Raw genomic sequence first — 18,380 nt, forward strand, 5'->3', positions numbered from 1 at the left:
CACTCTAATAGATTCACTTCGAATCAACAAAATACGTTTCAAATCTCACATAACCCATATCAGCCGGCATATATCGGTATAGGGTATATTATTAGCACACCTCGTGTTAGATGGTGTGCCACTATTGGCACGGCAAGTGCCGGTCAATATATTGAAATGGACATTCAATTCAAAAGGTCTAATATAATTATTCTTTATAAATATTAAAAAACAATCACCAAAAAATAAAGCTACATCTAATACTCCAGCATTACTTGAAAGGCATCAAAATATTAGTAGTGGGAAGAGTATAATGTGGTGGGCCCACTACCATATATATATATATATATATATGTATGTAACCTATTGGTTCGTGCATGACTTTGGAGTTGTGGGCCCGGCCCAAAAGAGAGATTTCCCAACCACCACACGTGAGGAAAGGGTGGAGAACTTGGTATGACACGCGGCCCACACGTGCCCACTTAAAAAGAGAAGCACTTAAAAAGGTGAAAGCTATTCTCTTTTCTTTACAATGTTAAATGTGACCAACATGGAGATTTGCATGGTCAAAGTACCCGTGTATCTTTTAGTGAATTATTTTTATTTTTATTTACCAATATTAAGTAAACATCATTTTCTTTTTCTTTTATCAACAAGATAGTGGTCAGATGGTTAAATTAACTCATGATGCATTCTGAGTTTATATACTCGCTATTATAATATATTATATGAAAGGGTTAAATATATTTTATCTTTTATATTTATGTTTAAAATTATTTTAACTCTATGTAAATGTCTTAGACCAGTCAGTCAGTCTCTATGCTTACGATTAAACTGAAACCATTAGTTTTTCTGTCAAAATTAGTGGAGCGCACCCAAATAACCAAAATATCTCTGTTGCGTTTATTAGACAAAATAGATTAATTTTTTATTAATTTTTAACCTCATATTTTGTCTTATTCTCAGATGTGATATAACTATTAAATTTCATAAAAAATTAGATTTAATTATATAGTTGGCACACTATAGGAAGTAAGAGAAGAAAATATGTGGGTATTCTTTAAAGAGAAATAAATGCTTATATAAGAGAAGGATATTTTGTTCATAAAAAAAATAAAAATAGAGGAAATTCAGCTGGCCATTCAATTTTTAAAATTTTTTGGTACACTCTGTTTGTTTGGATGAAAAGCTAATAGAGTAATAGTCTCACTTTAGTTGTAAGTACATAAACTATTTTGATATTTTTTAAAGTATAAGCGAGTAAAGTAATTTTGGGAATAAGTAGAAGGCCACCGATATATCATTCTAAAATAGCAAGATATATACAGTATTATTAAGTATAAATTCTATGAATTAAACTAGGACGGATATATATAATTAACAAATAGATCAGAAAAGATGCTAGCTCAAGTTATCCCGCATCTTTTAGTATGTTAATTTACCGTATTTTAGAAATCTTTTAGTATGTTAATTTACCGTATTTTAGAAATTTAGAGGGTAACGGAGAGGATAATAGACCTAATTTTTTTTACTAAATTTTATTTCTTCTCAGTGATTTACTTACCGGTATCCAGAGGTTGAGAGTTTGACTATCTTCGGTGAGATGATTATAATTTGATTCGAATGCTATCAATTTCTACTATCTCTCAAAGAATGAATGTCAATTTACCTAGTAAATTTACAATTAATTCCATTAATTAAAGTGAAGTGAGACTGGGACACCTCTCCTTCCATCTTATTTAGTGCTTTTGACCTACTGCATAGAGCTGGGCCTAATATGGATTTTGGGTGTGCCAAGCTCAACTAGAATCCATTAAATTGCATGGATGAGACTTCTTTTTTATTAAATTTAGAATGCCCTTAAGGGCAAGAATGGATATGGTACCATGCAAGTTGTATCATGTCATGTCAACTTCTAGAATAAATTTTTATTTTTATTTTTTGCTCACAATAAATTGAAGTGATTCATAATGAACCATTCATTCATAATTTTCCTATTTTTAATTTCCACCACCTCAAACTTCTCATCATTTGATTTTTCTAAAGTTGTACTCTTTTTTAATGAGTTTGATTCTACCAAGCATGCATGTAGGAAAAGAATTCCTACTAAGAAAAAATGTGTTACAAAAGTCTTGCACAGAAAATAAGGCATGTCTTCCAAGTGATTGATGGGATCCTCCACTGACAATAATTCATGTCGGAGTTGACCTGACCCCAAGTCAACGGATTAAAAGAAAGTTCCAATGTATTATTTATCTTTGCAATTATTTGTGTAATATTACATCCCAACATTTGAGAACATATATTAGATAACTGATATTGGATGGGTTTAAACTTTATGGGTCTGAAGTCTGAAGTCTGAATCATGGAGGTTATTGGTAGGGCTAAGAATAACTATTTTGCTAGCTCAGATAACTTTTGGACTTATACTGATAACTAAATCTATGGGAATATAAAGTGAATGTCTTATTACAAGTTGTGTGACCCATCTTATTCGTTACTAGGGTCCCCGCCACAAGTTAGAGAATTATTTGATACTTTCTTAAGTTTAATTGCAAAGATTCTTTTGTTTTTAGCTTCAAATGTGTGAATTGAGATTGATTATATTCATCTGAAAACTTCGATCGTGTCTAGTCAAATTTTACGAATCTTATATTTTATTTTTTGAAGCTATTGAAATCATCGGATACACTAGATCGATGTGTTGGTGCATTCGAATTTATCCACATGGGTTAGCCCAAACTAAATCCACCATTTGGATGTGTTCCTCAATTTTTTTAAAGAAAATTTAAAATTATTAATCCCGTTGTAATTTAAAAATGATACACTAGAGCAAATTATCGTGCACTTTGGGTTAGAATTAGGTGTTTGGTTGACGAGAAGTGGAGGAAAGAAAGTGGCAAAAGTTTCTAATGAAATAATTACTAATAAGTAATTATAATTTATTAATGTTTGGTAAAAATTAAAAATATTTATTAAGAAAAGTAATTATTGTAATTAATGGTTACATGCAATATATAAAAAATATAGAAAATATCACTCTCTTTTTTTTGGATAAATGAAATGAGAAATTTCAACGGTTTTAAGAAAGTGGAGAACTTATTTTCTACTCCACTTTTTTCGTCCAAAGATAATAAAATGATAAATTTCCAAAGACCGACATTTTCTTTGATAAATAAGTCAATTCTATAATTCATTTTTCTACAATCAAACATTAAAAATAGAAAAGTTTAAGAACGTGCATAATTTTTTTTAAACACGTGAGAAAGTCGGAAGAACTCGAAATCCCAAATTCTAAAATTAACAATGAATACATCCTCTGAACAAAAAACAGGAAAACAAAACTCTAACAATTAGATATATTCAGTAACCTTTTGCAACATAATTAATCTAAGAGAGAGAAGTAGAATAAATAAATTGAGGTGTATTTCATAATAAAAAGGGGTAAGACAAGGCAGGTGTCCAGTTCAAAGCCACTTTTAAGGAAATACAAGTAGACTAAGAGTAAGATTAGTATATAATAAGATTCTAAGCAACCTTCCTTTTTAATTAATTTTTATTTATTTTCACTTGGGGGGATGGTGGGTAAGTTGGAAGCTTCTTAGGCCTACCTAACCTGCAAATAAAAAGTGGTAAGAGACTTGATGATGAGTAGGTAGGTGGATGCTAAGAAAGGGGACCCCTTTTTCTTTTTGGATCTTTCACTTTGGGACTCAAGTGCTGCTTACCTCTTTGTCTCTACAACTCTACCTCTCAACAGTCAACACAACCACCTCCTTGTCCTCCACAACCACAACTCATCACATTATTAAGGGATTTTTTTAATTTTTTTTTGGGTATTTTACACCCTTAATTTTGGCCTTGTTATAGTTTATGAATGTCCAGTGAAAATGTACTTAGTTAGATGGCTAAATGGGCTGTTATTCATAATTTTCTCTTAAACAAAAGAGAGGTTAGCTTGATCACTGAAAGCTTCGCCAAACAGTTAAATAATTAGCCTAGGATTATAATAGTCGTCGCTGTGTATTACATTATATGCATGAAAGGGATGTCAATGTGGAAGTGATGAGCATGTGATAAGAAGAAGAAGAAGAAGAAGAAGAAGAAGAAGAAGAAGAAGAAGAAGTAGAAGAAGAATTGGTTAGGAAACCGATGGGGGTTAACATCACCTACCTTAATTTCTGGTATGATAAGTGGAAATTGTTGTTGGAGATCTACACGTGGGAGGGGGTAATTAGCGACGTATATTTTGCCTTGCAATTAAATCAAGAAAAAAAAAAGTGAGTGAGAAAGTAAGGGAAAGGTATTAGATCTCTTTCTTATATAAGTAGGGAAGCAAAGGTGGTTCAGTAGTTAGCTTTGTACTCTATATTGCTATATTAGATGTAGCATGGCTAATTCGCAATTTGTAATGCAATTTATTCTTTTAAAAAAAAGGACAGTTCAAATTTTTAGTAATTTTTCAATCAATTTCAATTTCAGACTTGTTTTCTAATAGAGTTTTTATTTACGGGGATTAAAAATGATGAGTTAAATTTTTAGAGTAATTGGGGAGTTAAAAAGGAAAACTTATTTTGTTTGGGTAGACCCTGCAGCAGTGCCAGCTGAGTAGATCAGAGCAAGGAGAGAAATAGGCTCACAACTTGCAATTATCAAACCCTCCCTTTTTACTTGCTCCTAACTTCATGTTGTCATTATATTGTCCATTTTGAGGAACCAGCTCCAGGAGCTGACATGGACAACCTCCTCTGTTCCACTTATTATTATCATTATCTCTTTTTTATCTCCTCTGGAGTCTGGAGATAATAAAAGAATGACGAGAACAAGCAAACCTGCAACAATTATGTGGCAGGTACAGACAATCTGCCAAGGAGAAAACAAGGAACAATGCACTGGATTTGTCCTCTGATTGCTATTGTATTATTATTATTATTCATCTTTGGTCCCAACGAAGAGTATACAAAGGATAAAGCCCCCCTCCCCTCTTTCCTTCTCTCTCTTTCTTCATTCTTTTTATTTTTATATTAGGAATATTTGCTTACCTACCCTTCTTAGTTCTTCCTCACCTCCCTCCTCCTCCTCCTCCGCCTCCTCCGCCTCCTCCGCTCACCTCTTATCCACAAACCCACATGCATTAAATGAGCCCTGGGGTCCATCCATCCATCTATGGACACTGCACTTGCTATGCAATTGCAACAACTAGGAAGGAGTTGGGTGGCAAACCATTTCCCCAACAAACCTCACCAAACATGACCCACATTAAATAACTGAAAGACCTCACTGTGGCCATGGGTTTTTCTTCCCACCGTTTCATGTACTTTGTAGTTTTACTAAACCAACTGAGCCAAGAAAGAAATTCTACACATCCATCCATGGCTCTGTCTTTTTTCCCTTTTGTTTTCTGACGATTTATACCCATTAAGTATCATATATATGTTAACAAAAATTACATAAAATGGAAAGGAAAGAAGAGAAATTAGAAATCTCGATCTCTGATTACAAATCTAGGCTAGTACTAAGAAAAGGAGTCCTTTTTTTTTTGTTTAAATTTATTTCATCTGAATGCTTCTATAGTCCAACAACAACCCAGTGGTGAGGCCAAGGAAGTCATTGCACTCGCACTCATTGCTCTTCTGCAAGCCCAAGCTGCATCTGAAGCAAAGACCCCCTCCTTCTCGCTTCACGGGCTTCAGGGGCTCTTCCTGTGAGGGTGGGCTTATGCAAAGCTCCAAATTGAGGTCCGGGCACTTGACCAGCTTCTGCTCTCCTCCCCATGTCAAGTACTCCTCGCTGCTGCTGCTGCTGCTGCTGTTACTCTTCTTCATCTCCTCCTCGCTTCCAAAGCCCGTGTCCTTCTCCTCTTTCGTCTCGAACGATATAGTTACGTTCTTGGCGGTGCGGTCGTTGATCGGCCGGTGGGTCACCGGATCGACCCCCCGGCTTAACAGCTTCCTTCTTATGTGCGTGTTCCAGTAATTCTTTATCTCATTGTCCGTCCTTCCCGGTAGCCTCCCGGCAATCAGAGACCATCTGCGTTCGTTTGTTGAAATTATATCAGAAGGAGATCGAGAGCGACCTGATTCTTCTTCTTCTTCTTCTTCTTACTATTACAATTAATAGCAGTAGTTAGTACTACTTACTTATTGCCCAAGAGGCTGTGGAGCTTGATGATGAGCTCGTCCTCCTCCTCGGTGAAGTTCCCGCGCTTCAGGTCGGGCCGGAGGTAGTTGATCCACCGGAGGCGGCAGCTCTTCCCGCAGCGGAGCAGTCCCGCCGCCTTCGGCAGCGACCTCCAGCACCCCTCCCCGTGCGCCCGGATGTACGCCACGAGGCGGTCGTCTTCCTCCTTTGTCCACGCCCCCTTGTTCGTGTGCGCCTTCTCACAACACGGAGATCTCCCCATATCCTTTATCTCAATCTCTTCTCTCTTCTCTCTTCTCTCTTCTCCCTTCAATCTCCCCCCAAGGAGTTGTGAGGTAGAGGGGTGGAGATTTATAGGCGTTTGACTCGGCCCAAGGACTGAACAGGGTTAGGAAGGGAGAGGTCTTCTAGACGCGAGTTGGTGAGAAAAAGGTTGAGAGAGAGAGAGAGAGAGGGGAAGGTGGGTATAAGGGCCCGGAACACAAGTCATGACATCATCACCTGTTCCTAGTTAAAAAGGGGCAGAACAACATCAGTGGTGCCAATACCCTCAGGTAGGTGTAAAGTGAGGTAGCAAACAGTGGAGGTTTGGCAAAAAGACCCCCCCCTCTTCCTCTTCTACAGTTCAACTGACCTCACCGCCCTCCTCTCCTCTCCCCCACCGTCCCAAAATCTTCTTTCAATAGTCTCTTTGAGAGTACCTACTTTTGAGGAGTACTTTAGATTGCCTCATTTATCTTTCACAATTACCTTTTCCTTTTCTTACATTTAAATAGGCTTAATTTGTTGCTTTCCATGAATAAATGGAGCATTGTTCATGGACAAGCCAGCACATATATAGTGCTAACACATATGATGCAAAATACTACTGCTCAAGTTTAATTATGTGAAGTTTAAGTCTATGATTAAGAGGACGCCAAGGGCTATTAAGGAATTACATAATATCCGACTTGACGATAGCAAAAAGAGCAAAAATCTAGTGGAGTTTACGTCAAGCTTGTTTAGTCTATATAGGTCTAGGGTGGTCACCAAAATTTAATATTTCTCGATTGGGTGGGAGAGGATATATCCCCAACTCGTAACCCATTTGCTTCACTTGGGTTATATGTTGATTGGGACTCAGAAGGTGGTCCTCATGGTCAAATAATGCTGCATACTTTTTTTGACTTAATTATTAATCCTTCATTCTAGGCTTCCATTCCTTTTTCTCAGTTAGGGATCTCTACATTTGGCCTGGGAATGGCGTGTCTCCCTCCCCTCCAGTTTATCTCCAATTGGGTCAACAATGTATTCTTATTTTTATGAGTGAAGCAAATTAACCATAATTTGGATTCATAACTCAAACCTAAAGTATCTAGTTGCACCTGCAATTTATCATTCGAACCCTACAATGATTGCAACACCTACCAAATCATGCAATCCAAGGTTTTAAATTTTGGAACTTTTCGTTTCACACCCTTATCTGCCTGTCACGCGTTATTTTTGTTTAATAAAAAGAACACCATGGACCATCCTCATATCTTTTAATCAAATAAAAAACATTAAAAAGACAAGATGTAAACTCAAATGAGAAAAAAATAATAATAATAATCTTGTTAGTAACATGATAAATTTGTACGGCGAACTCTTTATGGTTTACACCTACTCTATCGATACTTTTTAATTCTACTCATATATTTTGGGTCGAATCACAAATAGTGCATTATGTGTTCATTTTAATGTTTTACACCCTGCCTTTCCTAAGTTTGGGTCTAATAAAAAAATAGAACCCTAAATTATTCAGGCATGCTCATTCCTCTGGTAACATGGGAGGGCAGGAGATAGTAGTAGGTCTAGGAAGGGATGCATATGGGGGAGGTGTAAAGTAAGATAGAGAGGGGAATGCTTTCTTACTTTAAATCTTTTCAAAAGAAAAGTTCATTGGATGGAAGAAAATAAAAAAAACCTCTTAACTATACAAACTCCTTACGTGACCTACAGATGAAACAAAGTATTAAACCCGCGAGCACAAAATAAAATTATAAGAATAAACTATAGTTCTTACGAATTCATAAGAACATATCGCTTCTAGTTAGCCTGCAGATTCTATCAAGCAAGCGGCCTAAGACACAAGCCAGGATATTCTCTTTAGGTAGGCTTTACATTACATTGCTTTGGTTCACCTTCCAACTTATTTTTAACTTATTATTTTCCCCTCATCTTATTATCTTTTCCACACCCTTGTGGTGCAAGTCTTATTAGTTGTAAGGCAGTGGGGGGTGGGGTTAGGGGAGGGGGTGAGGAGGGAGTAAAAGGAGGGTAGGTCTGGCCTTTGTGTTGTTGTCTCATCATGGGGACATGCCATGCCCCACCACACATGGTCTCATAGTTATCCATCAGCCATTCTCCCAACTCCCTCTTTGCTTCCCCCCTGCTATATATGGAGCCACCTCAAGCCCTACAATTGTGTGCCCCCTCCCCTACTCCATTGTCCCATCCCTCTCTCTCTCTCCCTCTCCCATGGTTCACTCACCTTCACATCCTTGTTGGACTAATATAACCTATGTAACTTTCTCTACCTAACTATCCTTAAATCCAATGCAACCACTGCTCATCATCATTATTCAATGCACCGGAAATATAATACACTGTTCACTATTTCACTATGTGCTTTCATTGTGGAACTAGTATACGAACATCACACTTTTACACCTTAAAAAAACAAACAACTCCCCTGCTAATGTCGATCATCTCGCGTTATGCCACACACTTCTATTATTAAACTTCCTTCACATCATCTTAGACTGGAAAGATGGAAGTCTTTCAACATTGTCAGAGACTAGACCATTGTTTTGAATCAGTCTCTTGCAAGAAAACAAACGTACGTACGTATCACAAGAGAGCGTTTACTCAATAAGACCTCTCCGCGTTCCTTCTAGGTCTAAGTTCCCAAGTCAAGTCACACATAATCCAACACACTTAACCGATCTAACAAGCTCCCCACTTCAAGAAAAGAGGAAAAAAAGAGAGAGAAAGAAATAAAAACTAAAGAAGAAGAAGAAGAAGAAGAAGTAATTAAGAAAGTGTGAACTGATGCGCATGATCTATGCATTAGTACATTCGAAAAAGACTGGTAAAAGGAGAACTATTTCACAAGTATCTTAGGAGATTTTCAATTAGACCGCCCAAATTAATGGGAGCTGATGACTAATTGCAGTCTCTATCAACAACCTAATCTATTGTTCATGGATTTGTTTGATGGGAAACTGAGAACTCCGGGTGTAGAGATAACAGTTAGAACCCAGTCATCTGAGCGTAACAACAACAACTTCCACTATAGAAGACAAGGTGTATCATGTTTGTTCACATTGGCTTCAATTATTGATCTCCATTATTCTAAAGTTGGAAGCTACTACAAGAATTAGTTATGTATCAACATAAGTAATGCCTATGATTAGCTCCCTAATTAGTTTTTGTTGAGGCATGTATACAGCTCACAAAACCTTTAGATTACCTTCAATAGGTTTTTTATTTGTGTGAATATCCTTTTAAATTTTATAGTTACTTCTGTGCTCTTTAAAACTTGTAGAGTTTACGTAGATATCCTTTAAGTTAATTTTCTATAAATATAAGTTAATCTTAGTAATTTAACAAATGAAAGAGGCATAAATACCTTTACCTAAAAAATGTATATAAACAAGAACAGATGTACTTAGATCTCCCTTTTTATAGTTAATTAAGGAAGTGCTTCAAGAGATACACATAATTACAAGCAAATATCTAAAAGGGCATATACATATTAAATAATAAATTTTACAAGGTTATACATTAGAAAAATAAAAGATCATATGCATTTTACTCTCCTATGCTTTATTTTGTATCACTTAACTCCTATACTTATAATTTAATAAAACTATTAGAGTTTCTGTCCTATTTGACAAAGCCCACTCCTAGAACATACATAATTAATTGATGGGCTCCTTTCATGCCATTTCTTAAGTTTTTATAAACTAAAGAATGAGATTAATCACTTCTCATAAAAGGTAGAAGAAGATTAAATTAGTGTGCATACTCGACATTATCAATTTATGCAAACAGTGAAAAAAAAAAACCCACATTCTTGAGTAAAATAGCAAATAACTTTTTTAATAAAAAAACATGCATATGAATTAATCATAGTAAGCATATATAACTCACCATTTTCTCTAATCAGTTTGGCTAACAAAATATAACACAGAAATTTTGATATTAGGATAGTTGAGATAAAAAAAATTTAATAATTTTATTTTAGTCATAAGTACAGGAGGTTTAAATTATACAAAATGAAGTACATTACATATGGGTAAAATAATTTTATGCCAAGTAAACAAGGTAAAAATACATTTAACACACACAAGAAAAAAAAACATATATACAGTACAGGGTCACTGTTCTTATCGGGTATGGATCAATCACGGGTCCCGTGTCAGCCATATTTCCGGGGTTAGATCCGTCTATTTTCATAAGTCCCAACGGCTAGTTTTACAAACGGCTAGATTTCCAACGGTCGAATGGGTTTTTCTCTTCCCACGGTTCTCATATTAACACCAAGATCGATCCCCTGAAGAGAATCCAAAGCTCGATCCTTCTCTCTTCTCTTCTTCTCCTTCCTCCCTGCTCTGCTTCCGATCTTCCAAGAACTCCTCGCTAATAGAGCAGAGAGAAGAAGACCCAAAAGAGAACAAAGCATCTCTAATTCAATTCATAATAGTACAAAGATGATGCAAGATCCATGGAACATAAGCGCCCCAAGCTGCATTAGGCCAACCAAATCTGCTCCTTGCTCGCCCATCAAACCCATTGCAAGAACTCGCTCCGATTCCTTCCATGTCACCCACAAAGTCCCGGTCGGCGACACGCCCTACGTCAAGGCGAAGCGGGTTCAGGTAGATTTCCATTGCTAGAGATGAAAATTCTAAGATTTGGGTTTTGTTTTTCTGATCCTTTTGTACCTTGCTGCATTGATTAGCTTGTGGACAAGGACCCCGAGAAAGCGATAGCCTTGTTCTGGGCGGCGATCAATGCCGGCGACCGAGTCGACAGCGCGCTCAAGGACATGGCGATCGTCATGAAGCAGCAAAACCGGGCGGAGGAAGCCATCGAGGCGATCAAGTCGTTGCGAGTCAGGTGCTCCGATCAGGCCCAAGAATCCCTTGATAACATTCTATTGGATTTATACAAGGTTTTCTTTCTTTCTTTTATAACCCCATCTGCGCTATTAATTCCTCTGTTTCTCAATGCATAAGGGGCTAAATTTGATTCTTTTTATCTTTCTTGATTCTAATTGGTGTAGAGATGTGGGAGGTTGGATGATCAGATATCTCTTTTGAGGCGCAAGTTGCAGCTAATCCAGCAAGGTCTCGCCTTTAACGGGAAGCGCACGAAGACCGCCCGGTCTCAGGGGAGGAAATTCCAAGTCTCAGTCGAGCAAGAAGCAACCAGGCTTCTGGTGAGAGGAAACACCACACTGTTGTTTAATTACACCGTCTTCTTGGATAACTTTTGAATTGAATTGAATTGGGTAAAATAATCACAGGGGAATCTAGGCTGGGCATTGATGCAGAAGGAAAACTACGTCGAAGCCGAAGCCGCCTACCGGAGAGCCCTCCTCATCGGCGCCGACAACAACAAGATGTGCAACCTCGGCATCTGCTTGATGAAGCAAGGCCGCATCGCCGAGGCGAAGGAGACCCTCAAACAAGTGAGGCCGGCCATGGTCGACGGCCTACGCGGCGCGGATTCGCACTTGAAGGCCTTCGAAAGGGCCCAGGAGATGCTCCGAGACCTCGAGTCCAAGCTCCTCGGCAACCCCGGATTCGACACCACCTGGCTCTTTGATGCATTTGTAGGTTCTTCTTCCTCCATATGGCAGCCTCAGCCCTGCTTGGACTACATGCTTCCGCCTCGAGAGCGCTTCGCGGACGAGAACGTCGACGTGAACAGAGCCAACGCCATGAACGCGAAGCCCGAGCTCAACGTCGACGCGCAGCCGTTTTACTCATCGAGGACCGCGAAGGAGCTGCAACAGTTGAATGATCCTTTGGGCAACCTTAAGAGGACGAGGTCGGGGACTGAGATGGAGAAGGCGTTGCAACCGAAGGCCGCGGCGTTGGTGGCGGCGAAAACAGAGGAAGAGTTTAGCCGAAGGAAGTCTATCTCCGGCGAGGATAAGTGGCCGGAGCTGCCGGATAACAATGCGTTCGATGAGGCCATTGTTGCTGCTGTTTTGGCCCCTGTTCTTGAAGAGGAGAATGCTGATAATAATAAGAATAATAATAATAATAATAACAACAAGAAGCTCAATAGCAGCAACACTAGTCCTGCATTGGGTGAGGGGAAGATGGGGAAGAGGCTTAGGATATTTCAGGATATTACACAAGCATGGAATTCTCCCAAGTAGTAGATTTTTTTTCTTTTTTTAAGATTTAAGGGGGAGGTGGGGTGGATTCAAATTCATGGTAGTTTGATTAGTGGGTGGTAGTTGTAGGGGAGGAAGGAGATGAACTTGTTCTCCTTTGAGGGAAGAAGGAAGGAAGCCCCAAGAGGAGGCTTGGTTTCGTTATTTATTTATTTTTGGCAGGGACTGTTGTTGTGCTTGCTGTTTATTGGGTTCTCATGGCCCAGGTTCTTAATTAACTAATTCAATAACCACTTATTATTTGTTTATTTGTTGTTTTCCTGTTTCACTTGCCAATGACAAAAAGAGCAGATCTGTTTATTATTATTTTTTTTTCCAAGATTAAAGTAGCAGCTGGAGGCTTCAAGCAAGTGATCGATATTGTGATTTTCTGTGTAGCTCAACTATCAAACAACTGAATAAACTATAACAATCTGAAGTTGCCAAGTATCAATCAGATCCGTAGACTCTAAAACAGTCTGACATTAAATAGTAACTCTCTATAAAAGGTATTTACTCTAAAAGTGATAATAATAATACTGTGGAAACAGTACAGATAGATTAGATTTTCTGCATCTCACTAATATTGTAGTCTTTTTTTTATTGAAAGAAAACTCTCATTAATATTGTAGTCTGTCTATAAGTATCAGATATGAATATCCAGGAACGGGCCAAGCTGTTTATTTATTTGCCCTCCTAGAAGCTTCGTAAAGGTAACTCAGGATAATAACACCAGCAGTAACTGCAACTCCAACAGCACTCTGTGCCAGTATAGCGCTGCTGGGATATGCTTTGGCAGCTGCTCCAGGACCTCTTGGAGTAAAACCCAGTTCCGAAAGTTTCTTATGTGATTCAGCATAGTCCTTGAAGAAGAGATCTTCATCCTGCAAAAAGAAAAAAAAAAAACGAGAGTTAAAAATGAAATAAATCTGAGGATAGCAGGAAGGCTATGGAGGAGCGCTAGGTTAGCCCAGAAGCCAAGTCTGGTGTTCTTCAAAGCATTTTCGTTAAATCTTAATATAGTGCATTGGAGGTATTCCAACAGCCTATTATCTTTGGAAGACTACTACTGAAATTTAATATCCGCATAGGAGAACTTGATAATTGATGCCAATTTTGTGTGCCCAATATTGAGCAAAATGAGATGAAGTCATTAGAAAGTACCTTTGCATAGAGCTCTACGTAGAGCCTAAACTCAGGATCCTCTAAGAGAGCCTTGTCAGTTGGAAGCTTCAGGAGCCCCTCGGCTTCCCCTTTCAACAGTTCTCTGAGGCGCAAAGAAACAATTGTTAGTCAAAATTTGGATTAATATAAGATACTTTTGAGTGATTAGTAGATTTCTGCTAGCCTTACATGAAGTAGGAGTTGTCAAATTTAAGAGGTTCACTCGTCCAGGCACCATCAAATCCTGATCTTTCAGGATGCGCCCTTCCCTGCAAGAATAAAGTATAAAAATCAAATATGAATTATTAAAGTACATCAGTTGCAAAGAAAGGTTCTTGAGATAGTGGCGTAAGATTACCAGTGTGTGTCCACCAGATAGAGCTACAATATCTTTGTCTGATAAACCCATCCTATAAAAGATGTCCCTTAGATGCGGCACACCTATAACCAAAAACATATCTTAACACTAATCTCAAAAAAGGAAAAACACACTAATATCAATGCATCAAACAAATACTGCGCATTAAAATGGTAAACTAAGTTCACTAGATAAGCATTAAACAATAGACAGAAGGATTGGCAAATCTCTTTAACAAAAAAAAAAAGAAGAAAGAAAGAAAAAAAGAAAAAAAAGAAAAGAAAAGGTGATGGGTGAAATGCTGACTGATTAGATCAAAAAGCTTATGCCATCACCAGGATATGCAAAGAGAAGGAGAAAGATGATGGAAAATAAATGTAAATGACATCCCTTATCATAGCCTTGTGCCATTGATAAGAATCTGCACATGTAACCCATGGGCATAGGAAAAATAGATGTACACAACATGCCTTATAACAGAACTATCTCATCTGCCCATGGGACAGGCAACTACTACTCAGAGCTTTTCAATAAAGGGTGAATGATATTCAAAACTTTATGATGAAGAAACTCGCAGAGGAATAATGGAAAAGGAACAATAATTTAAACATGTGATATTGCAGCCTAATCCTATAGGGGATCAAGTTTTAACTCATACACTCACAAGAAATCCTGCTAACTTCTCAAAAACTAGATAAATGACTACATCTATCAAGTAATAGAACTTCGAACCATAGGTTGGAACCATGTAACCTAACAACTAAAAAGGTTAGTTTGTCAGAATGTCCTCCTTTGTGGATAAAGGATATTCTCCAATCTGTAGGTACAAAATCTATATATACAAAGTGATGCTTATAGAAGAATCTCCAGAGGTCAGCTAATAATTGCCAGTCACAAATACTAAGGATCAATTCAATTGATTGACATGACAACTGCATATTATCAGCAAGCAGCACATCAGAGATATTATAGTAAACCTTTCTTAGCATCAGGAAGCCGTCCTTCTTTGGGGCAAACTGATGAATCCTGAGAAAGCATGAGAATCATTAGTCTAAATGCATGTTCTAGCTAGAACCAAAGATATGCAATTTCATGTACCCGTCTTCCAGGGACAAAGTCAACAGTCGGTCCTCCAGTAACTTCAACAGCAACCACTCCAGCAAGCTGAATAAGATAATATTGGATTAGCTTTAACGTACAATTAAATATCTATCTATATTAAGCACAGGACTTAGGAGATTCGAGTATTTCCATCAGTCAACTCTCTATCAAAAGTGCCTTTACATCAGAGCGTATATGCAAAAGACACTTTTACAATAGCATCTGCTGTAATCGTACAGATGTAGCATCAATTAGCATGAATCATTTATTTTGTCATCATATTGACTCACTCAAATGATATTGATTTTTTTTTTCTTTCTTCAACCCTCCAAACACAATCCAGCCAATGCCATCTCTATCTCTTTATGTGGAAGTGCATGTGTTTGATCCACAACAGTCTCAACTCTAAAGCTCATGTTGTCGTGTTATCTCTATCCTTGAGTGAGTCAAATAAAACCAAAATCTGCTAGCAGAAGTAGAACAGTCCAACCATTTGGTTAAAAGACGAAGGGGTGAGAAATCAGGGATAGCCCAAATAATACTCCTTAATATCCCCACTTTTTATACTGTAATTGCATCCAAATGCAGAATGATGGTGTTGGGATAAAAAACTATGATAACCCATCTTTATCCATTCTGATTGCATTTTCAGACAATAAGTCATAAGTATTCGTTATCCCCTTTAAGCACCTTATCCTTATCTTTCTAACCAAACACTAAATGAGAATAAGGAAAGCACCATTATTATCACATGATAAGTAGACCTTTATCTTATCCTTGTTTTTCACCTTTTCCTTATCCCGCAACCAAGGGCCAAATAGGCATACCTCTGGAAGCCTTTCATCTAGTCAAATCATATCATATCAAATTTTGGTTATGTAAATTCATACAACGAGAGACATACTTAAAAAAGGAAAGCAGCATAGCTATCCAGTTATTTTGCTTCCAAGTTATTTACATAAGGAGCTCAAAATATTTGATTTGCACATTTATACCTATGCATTCTTTAAACAACATTTATATTGCATTAAGATCTATAATAGTTTATATATATGGAATCTGGTGTTAAGTTATGAAACATTACTTCATCAAAGTTTACCAAACATTGTCATCTTTAACCTTCAGCCCTCCCTTCTTCCTCACACTTTCCTTATTCTTATGCCAATCTGAAATCTTAGCCTCACATTTTGGTATCACTGGCACTTTTGTAACTAAAGCAACATCTGAACCACAGCAGATTGGTCTTTCAAATATTTGAACAAGAATGCTGCCCAACTCAGAGAGTATATACTGTCCCATATGTCATAAACTCTCTGTAACTAAAGCTGCAGTACTTTAAATGCATTCATAGGTTAAAATCCAAAAAACAGTGCATTTATCTGCAGAAATCAGGAAGTAAATTTGTTACCTGGTAAAGGTCTGCATAGGTGATCTTTGGATGTTTCACTTTCACAGACTCTGACAAATAGAAAAATAAAATTAAAAGACATTAAATAAACTTAACAGTCTTGCATATCATAATTTGGTTTCTGCACACATATAGTATAAATCAACCCTCTATCTAGAGGATAAAAAAGTGAATTTCTCCTTCCAAGAAATTAGATCATGGAAAGCCAATAGTGATAAAAAATATCTACACAATCTAAAGGAGAATTAATAAATTGATAGATTCGAGTAGAATGGCAACTTTATGTATGTCAAGAAAGCCGAGTAAAAGAACCATACCACAAAGATCTATTGCAATTTTTAGGCCAGCATTTGAACCATGATTAAATTCTTCCTCATGCCTAATTGAACCATTTGGTCCGCCTGTCTTTGTGTTCACATCATAAGTGCCAGCATCATGCCACCTGCAAGGAGAAAATGAAAGGACCCAGGTGTATGCATAAGACGTGCATGAGCAGATTAATGAGAGTTCTGTCAAAGGATCCATTAGTACAAGTCCTATCTCGTAAGTATTCTGTAGCATATTGAACGCAGAAATATTTTCAAGTATCATCTAGAAGTTTTCTACATAGAGACATGGAAGAGCTTGTAGTTGAATGAACTGATACAAATAGAGAAGCTGGTCTGTTCATGCAGCAATTCATCAGGAAATAACTGAAAGTACTACAGTTATCAAGAAGTTCAAATATGAACCCAATTATAGAAAAAGTAGACTTGATTAAAAATATAACTGCATCTACATGGCTTGAATTTTCTTTTCAGCCACAATCGTGCCTCTGTGGGGTCAGTAGAGGGGAGATTTATAAAGTCTTACTCTCATAATTACTAACATGCAAGCGAATAATCAAATAGGGTTTAGCTGGATCTTTAAGCTTATTCGACAACGAGAATTACAAAATTCTCCAGATAACTGATTATTTGCCAAAAAAATAGCATTCAAGTGCATGCAAATTGATTTTAATGAGTACTCTTAGTAACAAATAGAAAGGTCCAAAAATGGAGACCAAAGTAAACATCATTTCACAATTCACACTGGTAATTCCAAATCTCACAACGCTAAGCCTAACACGAGAATCGTCGAGCAGGTAATGGGCAACGAATGGAACCCAAACGAGAAACCAAGCAAACGACCTCGATCGACAGAGGAACGATATGGATTAACACGGTTAGAGAATACAACACGAATACTAATCCAAAAATTCGAAGGGAGGGAGATAAAGGAAGAAGATAGAGTTGTACTCACGCAAGGCGAAGCATGATCGGGGCGCAGTTCTTGCTCGCGATGAGGGCGCGAAGGTCCCTACGCGCCTTCTCAATTTCCTTGAGGTAGTCTGCGTCGACAACCGGAGCCGCCATGGTTGAGCTGCACACCTACGTCTGCGAAACCCTAGGTCACGACCACGATCTTGAAGAAGAGAAGAGGAGAGGGGGAGAAGGGGGACGTGAGGAGAGAGAGAGAGAGAGAGAGAGAGAGAGGATTGAGGATGGAAGCCTCGATGAGTGTGAGGAGATAGATTTTTGAGATATGGTTCGATTGGCTGCTCGTGTTTGACTGTTTTCTAATGTTTCTCCAACCACTAGCGGATGATATTACTACCCTTCCTTTGGTAGCTGCCACGTTCATTGTTCTTTTTTTTTTTTTCCTTTTCTTTTTTATATTTCAAATGTATAGAAATGTTAACCTTGACATACTGGATTTTTAGGATATTAGAAATTAATTTTCAGCATAATTTCTTTATATAAAGTAGAGAAAATTTTGACCTGCTACAAATTCAT

The 18,380-nt window shown here is 37.6% G+C and overlaps 3 protein-coding genes across 3 annotated transcripts; 1 reads left to right on the forward strand and 2 right to left on the reverse strand.

Moving 5' to 3' along the window:
- Nucleotides 1-5,387: 5,387 nt before the first annotated feature.
- LOC140777558 (myb-related protein Hv1-like) lies at nucleotides 5,388-6,516 on the reverse strand. Its single transcript, XM_073121753.1, has 2 exons — nucleotides 6,120-6,516; nucleotides 5,388-6,009 (listed from the first exon to the last, which is right to left on the reverse strand). Exons 1-2 carry the CDS (start codon nucleotides 6,380-6,382, stop codon nucleotides 5,529-5,531), a joined length of 744 nt encoding a protein of 247 aa, XP_072977854.1. The 5' UTR covers nucleotides 6,383-6,516; the 3' UTR covers nucleotides 5,388-5,528.
- A 4,170-nt stretch (nucleotides 6,517-10,686) lies between these two features.
- Nucleotides 10,687-12,804, forward strand: LOC140768996 (protein POLLENLESS 3-LIKE 2). The gene is made up of 4 exons (XM_073109502.1): nucleotides 10,687-11,024; nucleotides 11,108-11,320; nucleotides 11,432-11,587; nucleotides 11,675-12,804. The coding sequence occupies exons 1-4, from the start codon at nucleotides 10,857-10,859 to the stop codon at nucleotides 12,536-12,538; spliced, it is 1,401 nt and encodes a 466-aa protein (XP_072965603.1). The 5' UTR covers nucleotides 10,687-10,856; the 3' UTR covers nucleotides 12,539-12,804.
- Nucleotides 12,805-13,015: 211 nt separating this feature from the next.
- LOC140769006 (probable L-ascorbate peroxidase 4, peroxisomal) lies at nucleotides 13,016-18,132 on the reverse strand. The gene is made up of 9 exons (XM_073109514.1): nucleotides 17,848-18,132; nucleotides 16,884-17,008; nucleotides 16,567-16,616; nucleotides 15,156-15,221; nucleotides 15,035-15,083; nucleotides 14,058-14,140; nucleotides 13,889-13,968; nucleotides 13,700-13,802; nucleotides 13,016-13,419 (listed from the first exon to the last, which is right to left on the reverse strand). Exons 1-9 carry the CDS (start codon nucleotides 17,958-17,960, stop codon nucleotides 13,216-13,218), a joined length of 873 nt encoding a protein of 290 aa, XP_072965615.1. The 5' UTR covers nucleotides 17,961-18,132; the 3' UTR covers nucleotides 13,016-13,215.
- Nucleotides 18,133-18,380: the final 248 nt, after the last annotated feature.

Source organism: Typha angustifolia, chromosome 2, assembly GCF_048772165.1.
Source record: "Typha angustifolia cultivar Huaian chromosome 2, ASM4877216v1, whole genome shotgun sequence".
In the NCBI taxonomy this organism is placed as follows: Eukaryota; Viridiplantae; Streptophyta; class Magnoliopsida; order Poales; family Typhaceae; genus Typha; species Typha angustifolia.